Source organism: Eschscholzia californica, unplaced genomic scaffold (assembly GCF_041429995.1).
Source record: "Eschscholzia californica isolate CP2 unplaced genomic scaffold, dmEscCali1.0.p SCAF_5, whole genome shotgun sequence".
Classification (NCBI taxonomy): domain Eukaryota; kingdom Viridiplantae; phylum Streptophyta; class Magnoliopsida; order Ranunculales; family Papaveraceae; genus Eschscholzia; species Eschscholzia californica.
Window position 1 is genome coordinate 32,228,800 of NW_028238472.1, and position 18,127 is coordinate 32,246,926.

Here is an 18,127-nt window from a genome sequence, read left to right on the forward strand (position 1 = left end):
GCATCATCTTTAAAATTGGGAAGCGAGCTTTCAATACTCCAAAGCATCTTTCAATCACATTGAGCAATGATGAATGCGCGTAGTTGAACTGCTCTTTAGCAGAACACAGTGCTCAGCTACTTCCTCTGTAATCTTTAAGATGGTACCTCTCTCTCTTGTAAGGCTCTAAAAAATCATTTACGTTAGAATATCCTGAGTCAACCAAGTAGTATTTCCCTGTTAATAAATTAAAAATTATATCATAAAAATTGGTTTGTGATAAATTAAGTTACCTTCCAGAGGATGGGGAATATTTATTTGTTCATCAGTAATTGTCTCTATGAACACCCTTGAATCATTTGTTGTGTCTTCCGACCCCGGGAACAACAAACTCAAAACACATATCAAAATCGTTTGTATACATAATATTTTGAGTAGGTAAAGTTTTTCTACCATGGTAAGGTATTTGTGATTTACCGGCTAGTACAGAAGCATTCACGTGTATCCCATCATTTGCACCAATATTCTGAATATTAATCAAATAACATAATTATAATAATAAATACTCCTAAAGTTATACATAATTTCATAACAATTATAATACCTGAAACCAAGGTCAGTATATGTCTCCTTTGCTCCTAATGTAAGGGTGCACGGTCTGAAAGTCATGAGACATGTTGACATACTTGGAAAATTTACTTTGAGACTCTTGAAGCCTAAGTTAATTAAACACTTAGGATCTTAGCTGACTAGGATCTTTGTAAAGATTCGGGATTAAGTCGGTAAGCATGTGGCGCACTTCTGCCTTTCCATGTTCTTGGTGTAAGGTATCGGCCTAGCTTACATGGACTCCCATATACTTCTTGAGAATCCCAGGGAAGACCTGGTTGTGTTTAAGGGGAAACAGGGTTGGAGCTCCTTAGAGGATTTAGTCGACCTCCCAGATCTGGGCTTAGGTGGCAGATCTCTTTGGGCTTAGCGGTCATGTTGCCTTGAGACGAGTTGACCTGTTGGGCTTCTGGTATTTTTTTGACTTCTTGACGTTAGTTAAAGGTTAACCATTTTGTGTATCATCATGCATCACACAAGTCATACAATACATATGCCTTCAAATGAAACATATTTGGACACCAATTGACGTGGCCATTTAGTACATTATAAACATATTGTCTTCCAGTGAATGAATTATTCCTATATGGTTGTCTCGTGAAGTACCTACAATTATATTGTTCGAGAAAATGCATTGTTAATAAATCATTAATATGTTCTTTTTTATAAGTACTTGTTTCACTATCTGAACTCATTTCAAAAACTTCATAAATTTTGTTGCTTTAAATAGTTTCAAATATTTTCTATTAACGCAATCAAGTTGAATTGGTAGATTACCATTTTTCTCTAGTCGGTGTTTTCACATATGTGGGACTTTCTAGTTGTTGCCTCCAAACACTTTCATTGTCTCAATCACGCACATTTGAAATGTTAAGAAAACATAATTTAGGCTTTCAAATGATAAATCTTCAAAAGATTTTTGAACAACATGAACTAATTCATCAATTGTTTTGGGTGTTGCTTGATGTTACAAGGATTGAATTGCCCGAAATAACCAAGATTTAGAACATTAAAATCTGGATTATTTGGTGCTTAAAAGGACAAGCGAAAATCAAATCCATCTCTACAAGTGGCTTCAAGAAATTCATTATCGTTTGGATCTATATGTGGTCTTGCGTTGTCTTGTTGAATAAATATAGTTTACATATTGTTACTATGTGGCCATCTGCTTTGAATTGACGGTAAAACTTTGTTAATGAAGCATGATCGAATAACATCTTTGGTAACCGATAATTAGTTTTGTCTCTGAGGTTCCAGCAGTTCGATTTTTACTATTCCTCTTTATAGGCTCTTGAAATGTAAGTGGAAAAATTCTTATCTTTCCATTGAATTCTTCATTGCTAGAAGACCCAAATCTTGGATGTGCAACCACGGCTAAAAACATGACTTTTGTGATGAAACGTTTACTTTTACAAGTACGTTGAGGCTTTTCTTCTTGTCGGAGAAGAGAATATTTATGAGATTCTTTTGTTAAATAAAACTATTTTTCATCAATATGCACATAATTGAGCATATTTTTGAAGATCGGTTTGTCAAGAAAATTAAACTCCTCTTCAAGCATTGATAGACAAAAACACAACCTGGATTTCTTATTTTCATCTGTTAAAGTTGGCTTTAACGGATTTGAATGAGTCCTAATGCTACCTTCTTTGATTCATCTATGAAGTGTTCATTTTGACATGTCCACAACTGTTTCTAATGAACGGATATTTGTACGCTAACGTAAAGGAATTTCAGAAATTTTAGTAGGATCAATCTCACCTCGCTTACGCCCAACTCGTTTTGATAGCCCATGGGACACATTGGCCAAATATCCATAAAAAATATTGGGTAATGCTTGATGCCAAATACGACGAATTGCGTTTGGATGTACACAAAATAATTTGACAACTTTAATTGCAACACCTCTTTTAAGTTTTCCATTTTGACTTTGTTTGAGAAAGGACCCAAAGATTGTTAGTCGTTGAAGATTCGTTAAATTTCTTCTCGATGTTGATTGTTTAGGAGAATTGGGAGTAGTTCTCAATTGAGCTTCCATTATGTCAAAGATGTAGAAACTTATAAGAAAGATAGATATAGAAATACAAAAGTAACATATGAAGATAAAAGAGTTTTTTTCATGTAAGATGGGGATAAGAAAAGTGAGTGATGGGTATTTATATACTCCTTGTTACAATTTCAAGCTAAAGTTAAAAATCAAATTTTCATCAAAATTTCTAAGTTCTTTGATTCGATTTGAAACTAAACTTTCAAAATCAATTTATACTCCTATTAGAATTAGTTGCCGCCAAATATCTATAGCAAGGGTTGGCAGTTTGGCACCACTACTTTGATTATCAATTTCCTTAAGTCACGAAGAAGAGAGCCCCGCCTTACGTCACGAAGAAGGTGATTTCCCTTTCTCCTTTCTACCGAACCCTCAACACCAACTCCAATCTATCAACCCTAATCCTTGATTCGCTCATTCCTCTAACAATCTCACACAAAATCATCTGAGTCTTCTTGTATTATCTTAACATAATCATAAATCTAAGGTTTTTCATAAACAAACACACCCAATCGACTAAACCACTGATCTAGGGGTTATCATCAAGATTGCTAGAAGACTTGAATCAGACGGAAAAACTCAACCCTGTGAGCTTACTCACTCTCAAAGAAGATCTTAACACTAACAACTAACTGAAGATGGAGCTGCTGCAAGATGAAACCCCAAAAACTTTCAATACATTGGTAACACCAGGGAAGTAAAAACACGATCATCAATACTTTTTTCACTATAATCTTTAGCTTCTCTCTTTAATCTTATCCCATATGAAATTCCAGTGCGACTTCATTGGGCACTTGAAACTTCATCTTCCTTACATGCTCTATGTGATGATGATGGCTGATGTCAAAAAATGGTCTTCCGTTTATCAGTCAGTGAATCGAGATATAGCTTCTGTTATGATTGACATTCCGTCTAGGTGATTGATACTCCTTCCTTTGATTCCTGCTCCTTGCTCCAATAATCCTAGGGGAAAACTTGCAAAGGGTTCGGAAACCTCTCTGACGCTCAAGACAGTCATGAACCATATTCTTCTTCTTGAGCTCTTCTCCTTGTTGCGCCTTCTCCTTTGCTCCTTAGTGTTTTTTTCTACACCAAAAACGGAAAAGCAAGTAAAAGTGTCCAAAAATATAAACTTACCAAAAATAGAAATAAAATTAGATCAAATTTAAACTAAGTCCCCGGCAGCGGCGCCAAAAACTTGATGGGCCTAAAAGGTTACCCTAAAAGGTCTCCACCCGCAAGTATATGGGCGTCAAGTAATAAGTCCGGTAAGACCGGTTCGTTCCTCAGAGACTAAGTTAAACTAAAATCTAACCTTAAAACTATTGAGATTTAAAAATGGTTTGATTGAGGTAAAATAAAAATAAAATATAAAACTCAAAAATAAATAAATAAATAAGTCGGTATTCAGAAAAAGGGAACCTAGGGTTTTCGAATCCGTCTTCCTAATAATTCTAACGACAATTTAATGTTGATCTAATTAGAGAGTTCTTTATATAACTCAGGTTTTAGTCCATGAACGGTCTAAAAACCCGGAAGATTTTATCGTTAAAATGGTAAAAACTTTAATAAATTATCGAGAAAACAATTATTATGACTTCATCTAAAACCCTAGATAAGAAATTTAGTTTCTCATGATGATAGATGGAAGTTTAACTAAATAAATGATGGGAGAAAAGTAGAAAAAGTTGGATTTCTTACTGATTTTGCAGCCAAACAGAGCCTTAAGGAATTGATTTCCTTCTGTTTTTCCCGGAAATCTGCCAAACGCACCCTCTGGGAAAACGATTTTCTCGTCTTCCCGGAAATGGATTCCTTCTGGGAAAATAATTTTCTCGCCTATTTTCTCGTCTTCTCCAACTCTGTTTCTCACTCTAACCTCCTGTTTCTCTCTTTCTCTTTAAGTATTCTATTACTCTCTCACCAAGAAAACAGAAAACAAAGAGTAAAATAAAAAACAAGATGAAAAGTAATGAAATCCGAATCTCTCCATTATTGTTCTCTCTCTCTCTCTCTCTCTCTATCTCTCTCTCTACAATCTTTTTCTCTTTCTTTCTCTGTAAAACTCTCTATCTCTCTGTAATCTCTCTACCTCTCACAAATAAAGAAACCACAATTAAAGAGATAAAAGGAAGACAAATAAAACGATAGATGAAGATGGTGATGATCTCTAAAACCGATTCCCTCTCTGTTCTCCTTTCTCTCTTTCTCTAATAATTTCTGTTAGGGTTGAGCTCCGGGAAGATGAACCCCCAGCCGAGAGATCTCCCTACCTCTTGTTCAACCTCCCTTTTATAGAAGTCTTCCCTCTTTTGATTCTGAAAATATATTCATCTCTATCTTTCTCTCTCTAATCTTCTAAACCAGCCGAGAGCTTTTGATGAGACATGAAAATGTCCCATCTGAATCTCTTAACTCGGGTTAGTTAGTTCATTTCGAGCAGTTACTCTCATGAAATACTTGTTTCTCTTGTCCAGGTGTCTTCTATGGAATTGAGCGCGAAAAACGGTTAAAATCGGGAGATTGACACATTAGGGGCATTTCGGTAATTTGGTGCTAATGATGCTCTGGTAGTTTGGTCTATTTTGGTACTCGGATGAAACTAGAATTCAAGACGAACTCGTGGGCGAAAACAGAACTCAAATCGGAATTCGGACGAGAAAAATATAGTGGGTCAAAGTTGGTGTCAAATTCAAGTCAACTTTAGTCTTCAAAGACACGTGGCGATCAACCATTGGAGAGGTATAAATTCTGGTTTAGTGGTTGGTGCAATGGTTATTTCGGGACCCACTACAGGAGTTGATTTCACGTGGTGCGACGCAAGTTACCATAGTAGTCCCGGGTGCTCCATGCCTTCATCTCCACACATTTTATGATCTGACGGTTGCCTTTTAATCCTTGCTACTAAGTGGGTTTAATTTGTGCATTTCAATTCCTTAAACTACTGCTGCCACACCATAACGGCTCCTATTCTTGCCAGCCTACACACGTTCATAGGCCATGCTCATCTCCTTCTTTTGCTCTCATATCTTTTTTAAAAAAATAAAAGGGTTTATTTCCTTTTAGGTTTTAAACAGTAGAGAGAGGGGATTTGAAATGGTGTTTAGAACTGGAAAGGAAAGAAATATTGAGAGAGATTGGTAAGATATATTTTGGAGTCTTTCTCTTCTCAGGTTCCTTAGATATTCAGTGGGATTGAAGGTTTTAGAAAGACAGAAGGACTCGGATTTGAGAGAGAGGGAGTCGGTTATGGAATATAAAAAAACAGAGAAGAACAACTGAAGGACATCTCGGATTTGGGGAAGACAACCTCTCAAGCTCAACTAACAAGAAATTACAGAGAGAGAGGGAGATAGAGAGAGAAACCATCATCATCATCTTCATCTTTTCTATTTCTTCTTATATTGTTTCTTTATTTTTGTGAGAGAAATCAAGAAACAGAGATTGATAGAGAGGTATTGAGTGATTGTATAGAGAGAGAGAGAAAGAGATAGAGAAATCCAATAAAATCAAAGTTCATTATCTTTTCTTCTTCTTTTGCAACTGTTTTCTGAATTTTTGTGAGAGAAATCAAGAAACAGAGAGTTATAGAGAGAGAAAGGAACATTTTAGAAGGATTTAAAGAGAATTTCCAGAAAGTAGAGAGAGAAAATCAGTTGGAGAAGATGAGAAAATCAGTGGGAAAATCATTTTCCAACAGAGAAATCGATTCCGGGAAGATGAGAAAATCGTTTTCCCTAAGGGTCTGTTTGGTCTGTTCTCCTGGAAAATCGTAAAAACAAAAGGAAAACTCTTCCCTTAGGGTCTGTTTGGCTGCCAGACAGGAAATCAGCAAGAAAAGTTATGATTCTTCTTCCATTCTCTCTTTTACTTTTCGTATTTATTTTAAATCTCGATCATGATTAATTAATAATCTCTCATCTAGGATTTTATGAAGAAACTAATTCTTGATCTTTTAGATATATTCTTGATTGATTAATTCTTTTGATTGAATGATAAAGTTTAATTCATTTTGGTTTGATAAATAGATTTTCTTTTCACTATTTATACTTTTCGATTTGATGCATCGTGCTTATGTTAAATCATTTGACGGTTCATACTTATTAATTGATAAATAGTAGTTTAGAGATTTATTTATTTAAAATAAAATGATTACATTGTTATGTTTTATTCGGTTTTAACGAAAACATCTCCCGGAATTAGGATAGTTCATTATCCGAAATTCTGAGTTATAAAAAAGAGAATTAACCATTTTAAGTATTTGTTTCTAAAAGTGATTTTATGTGGTGGAATCCTAAACCCTAGACTCCTCTCCCCATTTGAGTTCATTTTCATTTCCGTAATTTTATTTATTTTATTTTAAAAACCAAAATCAAAACCATTTTCAAAATCGTCTTACTTCCAAGTCTTAGAATAGGTTTCACTTAGTCTCTGAGGAACGAACCGGTCTTACCGGAATTTATTATTACTTGACGCCCGTATACTTGCGGGTGGTGACCTATTTAGGAAACTTTCTAGGCCCACCAAGTTTTTTTTTTTTTTTTTTTTTTTTCATAGTACTTTTCTGGTAATCAAACTCAAATACACAAAGAACTTTCTTGACATTATTCTTTCCTTGGGTCTAATTCTCTTCATTTTGCTTCATGCCTTATTCTCAGGGTTCTAACAAATGGATTTCTATCTTCCTCTAGTTGACACTGTTTTCAAGTTTCCAGACTACAAGAGAAAGGTTTACTTCCTGATGACATCCCTAGTGGTTGTAAAATTTGAACTCAAGAGATCAACTGAGCTCTAATGAATGTTGCGAGGTTGAGTAGCTCTTCACTCTACTCGGAGTTAACGCAGAAGAGGTCACTCAAAGCAAAAAGAAAGGCTCAGAATCTCACATAGGTTAAGTCTCCACTAATGATCGATTAAGTTCTCTCAGAAAAGTCTACTCTTCACCTATCTAACACTCACATGGCTAGTACACAGACAACTTCAAGACTCGAAATTCATGGAAAAACCTTTAGCAAACGGATAGTCCGACCAACTAGATTTTATAACTATTAACAAGCAAAAACAACTAGACTCACATTTTCAATCCAAAAATTAAAAATTTTGAAAAATTTTAAACCCTTTTGAATTTTTGAAATAAGGACTTAGCAAAAATTTCAATCCCCTATCCCCAAACTTAAACCGAACATTGTCCTCAATGTTCTGAAGACTATGCAAAAATAACAGGATGAGGGAAAGATATTACCTGATTCGGAAGTCCTAAGCGTGGGTTGCCTCCCAGAAAGCGCTAAGTTTAACGTCTTCAGCCAGACGAAACAGATGACTCGAACAAATAGAAAGAACTAACCTACTGGATTACAGATATGTGTTTAACTGTAAACCAATATTCGATACATCTGTGGGTCCACCCAAAACACAAAGTTTTCAGTGAACGATAGTCTCACATCTTTGTGAATTGCAGAGAGTGCATGTGAGACTATTAAAGATGAGGGGCAATCCCCAAACTTAGTGGATGCACAGTCCACTAAGTAACTATAAATACTTGGACCAATGACTAGAAAGTCATCAAAAGGATCGACATAACAATGAAGGGCCAATATATCCGTCGAAGGCAGAAAGTCATCTGCAAGCTTAGTGGATAGAATATCCACTATTTCCATAGACGTTCTAGAGGAGACATCTGAAGTGTCCCAAAAGGGATCAACAACCGAGTCTGAGACCATGTGAAAGGTCAAACTAGACTCTAAGGGTAAGGCAATATGCTCGGGGACCAGGTCAAGGTCCATGGTTTCCTTAGGTACACAGTCTGACAAAGTATCTAACATGTCTCTAACGTTATCAATGTCCTCAAAGACATCTGAAGTCTCGCAGTCAGGTATAATATCATGCCTTCCTAGAATTTCATCTAAGGCTGACTCCTTACAAATCTCAAATGTCGGAAAGTTCAGAATAGTGTCATTCCCAAACTTGCTCATAGAGCCATCATCTTGAATATCAATGTCTAGTGTAGTCCTATCATGGTGAGATGACATAGGTGGAGGAAGCAAGACAACAAGGTCATCAGACCTTTCAGGCTCTAAGGTATTATCAGTAAATTCATCGACATTTAACTTAGTACTAGGGTTAGACGTATTAACCTCGTCATCGTACCTAGTACCTTCCTGAGTTTGGGGTGGTGAACCCCCTTCCTCGTCGGCGAATAACTGTGACTTAAACATTTTCATCTGTTGAGCCAAGGACTCAGTATCCTGCTGCATTTGAGTCGCAAATTGTGACATAATCTCAATAAGACGACTCTCGGACTCTGATCGAGATCTATCTTCAAGAGTCTCCTCATAATAAGGTTCGCTAGTGTAATTAAACGTAGACTCTTGATAATAACTTCCTCCGTACATATTAGGATCATACCTGTCTCTAAAGTCATTGGTCACAGAATAGTGTGGACAATAAGGTCTCTCATATATATTTGGCGTCGGACCATATCCATCGCTAATCGGACCATCTCTACACATTTGCTGATAATCTCCTAATGTCATATGAGATCGATCAGGCTCATATGGTCTACTCCACTCACTAATCGGACTGTTTCTAGACATTCGTTTATAATCCTGAAATGTCATACCCGGTCGGTTAGGCTCGTCTCTACACATCTGTTGGTACTCTCCTAGGGTCATACCAGTTCGGTTAGGCTCAACTAGCCTATTCCCCTCGTTAAGTCGTTGACAATCTCTTAGAGTCGTACCACGTTGGTTAAGCCAGTCTTTACGCAACTGTTGGTATTCTCTTAAGGTTATATCAGTTCGGTTGATGACGGGTCCCTTTAGATCAAGGTCATCATCATCAACAGGGTACGTCCAACCATTAGAAAAATGCGCCATGATGGTCAGGCACGATCACAAGATGAGAATTGACACTTATGTAACTAAACTTGACTCCTTTCTTTTGGTCCGAATTTTTTTTTTTTTTTAATTTTTTTAACACGAAAACCGAGGAAGCACTACGAAGATCTTATAAAAAGTACCCACTAACAGGGGATTCGTGGGTGATTAGAGAAAGTTACCTCCCGTTCGAGACGGGCGACGACCTTTGCAGACGACCCGGGCCACTCTCCCCGCGAGTGTTCGAACCCGAGGCTTCGTTTTGGTTTTTCGGTTACAATTTATAAGCCCTCTAATTTAGGGTCAAAACTTTAATCCAAAAATAAAAACTAGAAAGTCTAAAGTCTCTCTCTCACCAAAAATAAAATAAAATAAAAAAATAAATGTAAATTTCTTCTTTTCGACTCCTCCTCCTTGTTTGCGTCTTCTCTTTCGCTCCTTAATGCCCTACACACCAAAAATAGAGAAGCAAGTCAAAGTAGCCAAAAATTAAAACTTACCAAAAATAAAAACTTCCCAAGATTAGAAAAAATTTTGAACTTAGTCCCCGGCAGCGGCGCCAAAAACTTGGTGGGCCTAGAAAGTTTCCTAAATAGGTCACCACCCGCAAGTATACGGGCGTCAAGTAATAATAAATTCCGGTAAGACCGGTTCGTTCCTCAGAGACTAAGTGAAACCTATTCTAAGACTTGGAAGTAAGACGATTTTGAAAATGGTTTTGATTTTGGTTTTTAAAATAAAATAAATAAAATTACGGAAATGAAAATGAACTCAAATGGGGAGAGGAGTCTAGGGTTTAGGATTCCACCACATAAAATCACTTTTAGAAACAAATACTTAAAATGGTTAATTCTCTTTTTTATAACTCAGAATTTCGGATAATGAACTATCCTAATTCCGGGAGATGTTTTCGTTAAAACCGAATAAAACATAACAATGTAATCATTTTATTTTAAATAAATAAATCTCTAAACTACTATTTATCAATTAATAAGTATGAACCGTCAAATGATTTAACATAAGCACGATGCATCAAATCGAAAAGTATAAATAGTGAAAAGAAAATCTATTTATCAAACCAAAATGAATTAAACTTTATCATTCAATCAAAAGAATTAATCAATCAAGAATATATCTAAAAGATCAAGAATTAGTTTCTTCATAAAATCCTAGATGAGAGATTATTAATTAATCATGATCGAGATTTAAAATAAATACGAAAAGTAAAAGAGAGAATGGAAGAAGAATCATAACTTTTCTTGCTGATTTCCTGTCTGGCAGCCAAACAGACCCTAAGGGAAAAGTTTTCCTTTTGTTTTTACGATTTTCCAGGAGAACAGACCAAACAGACCCTTAGGGAAAACGATTTTCTCATCTTCCCGGAATCGATTTCTCTGTTGGAAAATGATTTTCCCACTGATTTTCTCATCTTCTCCAACTGATTTTCTCTCTCTACTTTCTGGAAATTCTCTTTAAATCCTTCTAAAATGTTCCTTTCTCTCTCTATAACTCTCTGTTTCTTGATTTCTCTCACAAAAATTCAGAAAACAGTTGCAAAAGAAGAAGAAAAGATAATGAACTTTGATTTTATTGGATTTCTCTATCTCTTTCTCTCTCTCTATACAATCACTCAATACCTCTCTATCAATCTCTGTTTCTTGATTTCTCTCACAAAAATAAAGAAACAATATAAGAAGAAATAGAAAAGATGAAGATGATGATGATGGTTTCTCTCTCTATCTCCCTCTCTCTCTGTAATTTCTTGTTAGTTGAGCTTGAGAGGTTGTCTTCCCCAAATCCGAGATGTCCTTCAGTTGTTCTTCTCTGTTTTTTTATATTCCATGGCCGACTCCCTCTCTCTCAAATCTTTGAACATGGTAAGAAATAATAAACCCAACTATCTCCTTGTCGGTTTTCATTCTCTCTTTCTAAACATTTAAAAACTTTCCTTCATTGATCTCCTCGGTTAGGAAAGTCTTCATCAACACAGCTCTCTCTTTCTACTGTTAAGAGAAAGATTTCATCTTCTCTCTCTCTGAATATCTTCTATCCATTTCGGTTTAGCCGAGAGATTATCTCTCTAAATCTCGGTTTGTGAAACATTCCTTTCTCTTCTCATTATTTCCTTTTTCTTCTTTTGAATCGTTGAAGTCGGTTTTTGATGGAGTCGGCTAAGAAAAAAAATGGAAACTCCCAAAAAATGGGAAGTCTCGGTTTTAAGCTGAATAATTGGTGATGAAGGTGATGATGCTGACGTCATGATGACGTCAGCAGAGGCTTTGACTCATGGTCCACCTATTTTTACCCGAACTTTGACTTGCTCTAATTTGCTCATCCGGACTCCGATTTGACTTTCGTTTTCGCCTACGGGTTCGTCTTGGTCTCTACTTTCCATGAGTACTAATATTGACCAGAATACCCTTGTCATTAAAATGACCAAAATGCCCTCAAGTGTGTGTTTCTTCCGATTTTAGCTATCTTTCACACCGAACTCCGTAAAGACACCTGAGAAAGAGAAACACTCAATTTATCAGAGTAACTGCTCGAAATAGACTAACTAACCCGAGTTAAGAGATTCAGATGGGACATTTTCATGTCTCATCATAAAACTCAAAATACATAACATACTTTCTTCACATTATTCTTTCCTTGGTAAAATTCTATTCACTTTGCTTCATGCCTTATTATCAGGGTTCTAAATAATGATGGCGTTCTTATCTTCCTATAGTTGACACTGTTTTCAAGTTTCTCAGACTACAAGAGAAGGTTTGCATTCCTGATGACATCCCTAGTGGTTGTAAAATTTGAACTCAAGAGATCAACTGAGTTCTAAGGAATATTGCGAGGTTGAGTAGCTCTTCATTCTACTCAGAATTAGCTCAGAAGAGATCACTCAAAGCAAAAGAAAGGCTCAGAATCTCACATGGGTTAAGTCTTCACTAATGATCGATTAAGTTCTCTTAGAAAACTCTACTCCTTACTTATCTAACACTCACATGGCTAGTGCACAGACAACTTCACGACTCGAAATTCGTGGAAAAACCTTTAGCAAAAGCATAGTACAACCAACTAGACTCTATAACTATTAACAAGCAAAAACAACTAGACTCACGTTTCCAATCCAAAAATTAAAAATTTTGAACCCTTTTGAATTTTTGAAATAAGGACTAAAAATAAAAATTCAATCCCCATCCCCAAACTTAAACCGAACATTGTCCTCAATGTTCTGAAGACTATGCAAAAATAACAGGGTGAAGGGAGAGATATTACCCGGTTCAGCGTCCTCTGTATGGGTTGCCTCCCAGAAAGCGCTAAGTTTAACGTCTTCAGCCAGACGAAACAGATGGTTCGAAAAATAGAAAAAATTATACCTACTGGATTACAATTATGTGATTAACTGTAAACCAATAATCGATACATCTGTGGGTCCATCCAAAACACAAAGTTTTCAGTGAACGATAGTCTCACATTTTCGTAACTTGGTGATAGTGTAAGTGAGACTATCAAGAAAGTAGGGCAATCCCCAAACTTAGACGACAATAAGGTCGTTAAGTTTGGCACCGCACTAGAGAGAGTACAGACCGGATAGAATGGGTCTTCATATGGATGATCGACAGAGGGAGTGAGTGCTTCAAAATCTACATATGGTTTTGAGGGACAAAATGCAAAGTAATCTAAAGGACTATCAATGACACCCGGACTTAAACTAGGGTTCTCTAAAACAGGTACTTCGGGTTCCTTCAATGGAGAAGCCCTACTATCAGACTCACAATCCCTAGAAGTCGAGTTAGATAGTCCTTCTATAATTTCTTTTATCATGTTATCATTGGTGTCCCTAAAGAATTCTAAATCTTCGCCTAAATCAGGCGAGTCAATCCTCTCATTTAGCAAATTGGTCAACCATGATTCATCATCCTCAGTTGAGTCAAACAACTTCAAATCATCTTCAACTCTAGTGAACTCTTCATTATGGTCTGAATGGATTTCAAGTTCGATACACTGAGAGGATATCTCAATATCGGGCTCCATCGTTTCTGAGATTTTAGTCTCAATAACGATGTTGTCGGGAGAACTGTACTCCTCTAAAATTGTATCCTCGTCATCATAGTACACGGGACACTGTGGACCGTACTCTACATTCTCATGGTGATCTTCTTCTATAATACTAGTTGTTATTTCTTGTAGAGTTCTATAGGTATTGTCATTCTTTTCTTCTAAAGTCTGACTACACTCGAGAGTACTCTTTTGAAGATCACTAACAGTTTGGGTCAATGAAGATGATGCTAAAGATGAAGAGTCAACCTTTTCACCGTTATCCCATTGAGGTTGAGACACGTGTGGAGCAGAAGATTCTCCATTAATCCTCCTTAGCTCACTAATAGACTCTTCATGAACCTTCTTTAACATACTCATAGTTTCGGCCAACGAAGGTGATGCTAAAGATGAAGGATCAATAGTTTCACCGTTATCCCATTGAGGTTGAGATACGTGTGAAGCATAAAATTCTTCGTTATAATGCATGTAAGAGTCATTAGTTTCAATGTTTTCCCATTGAGGTTGGGACACATTTGGAGCATAAGACTCTCTACTATAATGCATGTAAGATGATCTGTCAGGATATCTATAATATGGTTCATAACCTTCTTGAGGTTGATAATAATCCCTACGACCATCATTATGCACATTGTCTCTAGGATGACTACTACTATTCTGCCCATTTGCTAAATACCACCATGGTAGATTTGAAGAACTCTCGTCCCTTCTGCCATTATGTTGGGACCACGATCTATCCATTTCTCATCAAATTTTTTTTTTTTTTTTTTATAGACCGAAAACCGAGGAAGCCCTACGAAGATCTTATAGGAAAGCAAACACAATTAGGCTGACTCCACCAAACAACCTAGACAAAATCTAGCAATGAGTGGGTTTGTCAGATTCACCTAAAAAGCTAGACAGCTCCTACTTCGCCACAACACTTGAACTTTGACTGTTATAAAGGTTACTCGATCAGAGTAGTCGGTAAACAATTCTCCAGGAAGACAACCAACGATGAACGTTGTGACAACCGTCTTCCTTCGGCGAACGTTTCCTCTTCTCGAGGCGGCCTTTTTGACAAGAATTGTTTACAAACTTTCCTCTGAGAATGCCTAGATAAGAGTCAATTTCTCGAGTTGTTTTTTAAGGGTCTTATGAGCTCGATACCTTAGGGGCTGATGTCTAAATAATATTTTAGCTTTTTAAGTGAGGTTTGGGTTCGTGAATTTTGTTACCTATGTGGGCAAGAGAACGGTGATGAAATCCGTTTCTTAACTTGTAACTGGGTTAGTGCCCTTACTAGAATGATTACACTAACAGTTCGATCAAAGCAATTAGGCACACAAATTCACACCAATACCCACTGACAGGAGATTCGTGGGTGTTCAAGAAATTTACCTCCCGTTCAAGACGGGCGATGACCTTTGTAGATGACCCGCGAGTGTTCCAACCCGATGCTTCGTTTTGGTTTTCGGTTACAATTTAATTAAGCCCTCCAATTTAGGGTCAAAACTTAAAAAAATAAAACTAGAAAGTCTAAAAGTCTCTCTCTCACCAAAAAAAAATAACAAAAAATGTAAATTCTTCTTCTTGAGCTCTTCTCCTTGTTGCGCCTTCTCCTTTGCTCCTTAGTGTTTTTTCCTACACCAAAAACGGAAAAGCAAGTAAAAGTGTCCAAAAATATAAACTTACCAAAAATAGAAATAAAATTAGATCAAATTTAAACTAAGTCCCCGGCAGCGGCGCCAAAAACTTGATGGGCCTAAAAGGTTACCCTAAAAGGTCTCCACCCGCAAGTATACGGGCGTCAAGTAATAAGTCCGGTAAGACCGGTTCGTTCCTCAGAGACTAAGTTAAACTAAAATCTAACCTTAAAACTATTGAGATTTAAAAATGGTTTGATTGAGGTAAAATAAAAATAAAATATAAAACTCAAAAATAAATAAATAAATAAGTCGGTATTCAGAAAAAGGGAACCTAGGGTTTTCGAATCCGTCTTCCTAATAATTCTAACGACAATTTAATGTTGATCTAATTAGAGAGTTCTTTATATAACTCAGGTTTTAGTCCATGAACGGTCTAAAAACCCGGAAGATTTTATCGTTAAAATGGTAAAAACTTTAATAAATTATCGAGAAAACAATTATTATGACTTCATCTAAAACCCTAGATAAGAAATTTAGTTTCTCATGATGATAGATGGAAGTTTAACTAAATAAATGATGGGAGAAAAGTAGAAAAAGTTGGATTTCTTACTGATTTTGCAGCCAAACAGAGCCTTAAGGAATTGATTTCCTTATGTTTTTCCCGGAAATCTGCCAAACGCACCCTCTGGGAAAACGATTTTCTCGTCTTCCCGGAAATGGATTCCTTCTGGGAAAATAATTTTCTCGCCTATTTTCTCGTCTTCTCCAACTCTGTTTCTCACTCTAACCTCCTGTTTCTCTCTTTCTCTTTAAGTATTCTATTACTCTCTCACCAAGAAAACAGAAAACAAAGAGTAAAATCAAAAACAAGATGAAAAGTAATGAAATCCGAATCTCTCCATTATTGTTCTCTCTCTCTCTCTCTCTACAATCCCTTTCTCTTTCTTTCTCTGTAAAACTCTCTATCTCTCTGTAATCTCTCTACCTCTCACAAATAAAGAAACCACAATTAAAGAGATAAAAGGAAGACAAATAAAACGATAGATGAAGATGGTGATGATCTCTAAAACCGATTCCCTCTCTGTTCTCCTCTCTCTCTTTCTCTAATAATTTCTGTTAGGGTTGAGCTCCGGGAAGATGAACCCCCAGCCGAGAGATCTCCCTACCTCCTGTTCAACCTCTTTTTTATAGAAGTCTTCCCTCTTTTGATTCTGAAAATATATTCATCTCTATCTTTCTCTCTCTAATCTTCTAAACCAGCCGAGAGCTTTCTCTATCCCTTCTGTTTTGATTTGAAAAATCTCGGTTTCCTCTCTCTAGCTCACGCACTCTTACTGTTAGAGAGATGATTCTCTCTCTTTCTCTTTACCTGCCAAAGATTATGGGAAGTTGCCAATCCTGTGTTGCTGTGTTGGCTGGCAAGATTGGATGATTCTATGCTTCGCGGTAAGAGGACAGGAGATGCAGCGCATGTCATGGATGAAGCCACGTAATCTGAGAATGCACCGGCCGTTGGATTTTGTAATCTCACGTATAGGGGCATCGTTGTATAATGAGTCGCGCCACACAAAATCAGCGTGAAGAGCTGATCTCGACTATAACCTGTGTCACCACCAGTTGTACCGAGATTTCATCCCTCACCATAGCGTTGGTCGCCACGTGTCATCCAGCCATTTGGTCAACCTTCTACACTCCAAACTTTGACATCGTCTAACTTTCTCGTGTGGACTCCGATTTGAAATCCGTTTTCGCCACTAAATTCGTCTCGGACTCTACTTTCATCCGAGCATCAAAATCGGCCATAACTCGCAAAATACCCTTACTACCAAAATGACCAAAATGTCCTTTTTTATCTGTTTTTCAAGCTCAATTCCGTAGAAGACACCTGTACAAGAGAAACACACAATTCATGAGAGTAACTGCTCGAACTGAACTAACTAACCCAAATTAAGAGACTCAGATGAGTTATTTTCATGACTCATCACCCAAGTTAATCAAACACTTCAGATCTATAACCGACTTAAATTTTTAGGAAGATTCGAGATTAAGTCGGTAAGCATGCGGCATGCTTCTGCCTTCCCAGCTAGGGTGTTAGTCATCGACCTTGCTTAAGTGGACCCCCTACACTTCTTGAGAATCTCAAGGGCAGACCTGGTTGTGTTTTAGGCCGAACAGGGTTGAAGCTTCTTAGTTGATCTTGCCGACCTCCTAGTTCTGGCCCTAGGTGGCAGATCTTTTCGGGCCTAATGGTCCTGTTACCTTGAGTAAGGTTGATCGGTTGGGCTTCTGGTATTTTCTTTACTTCTTGACGTCATTCAACGGTTGAACATTTTGTGTATTATCAATGATGAACCTTAACTCTATTCTTGTTTTATTTATGGTTAATCATCTCTTACTTTTGTATTAGCCTATTAGCTTAGTATTATTTTGAACACAGTCTTCTCTTGCCTTATCTCTGCTAGTTCTATTTTTATTAACTCTTTTTTGCTATTCCCCCACATCTGCTCAGTTAACCTCCATTATAAACCAAACACCACTACATCTAAATCAGATCTCGACTTTATTGTTCCGTCATGTTTACTCTTCATGGTTATTTTGTTTCTTACTCTGTAAGTCATCTTCATCTTACTTGCAATCCACCCTTCCTCCACCGGAATCAATTTCTGACGGTCGGCTGGCATGTGGTTGGCTTCTTTGGTATTCATTCAGTACAACCACACGTACCTTCCTACTACAACCACGTGTCTTTGATCTTGCATCTTAAGGGCCCTGTCCTTTTTCTTTTGAGAATTATAATATCAATCTCTTTTTACCGTTCGACCCAGATGATACTATGTAATGGATATGAACTCTCCTTGTTGTCGTTCATGGTTTGTATCTCATTTCACATCCCCTTTTTTGTCGCTCACTTTAGTCTCTAGTTATCGTTTACATAT

The 18,127-nt window shown here is 36.9% G+C and overlaps 1 protein-coding gene across 1 annotated transcript; it reads right to left on the reverse strand.

The window, feature by feature from the left end:
* Window positions 1–7,163: 7,163 nt before the first annotated feature.
* On the reverse strand, window positions 7,164–11,315 carry LOC147538635 (uncharacterized). The gene is made up of 2 exons (XM_086639158.1): window positions 9,143–11,315; window positions 7,164–9,046 (listed from the first exon to the last, which is right to left on the reverse strand). Exons 1-2 carry the CDS (start codon window positions 9,508–9,510, stop codon window positions 8,002–8,004), a joined length of 1,413 nt encoding a protein of 470 aa, XP_086495284.1. The 5' UTR covers window positions 9,511–11,315; the 3' UTR covers window positions 7,164–8,001.
* Window positions 11,316–18,127: the final 6,812 nt, after the last annotated feature.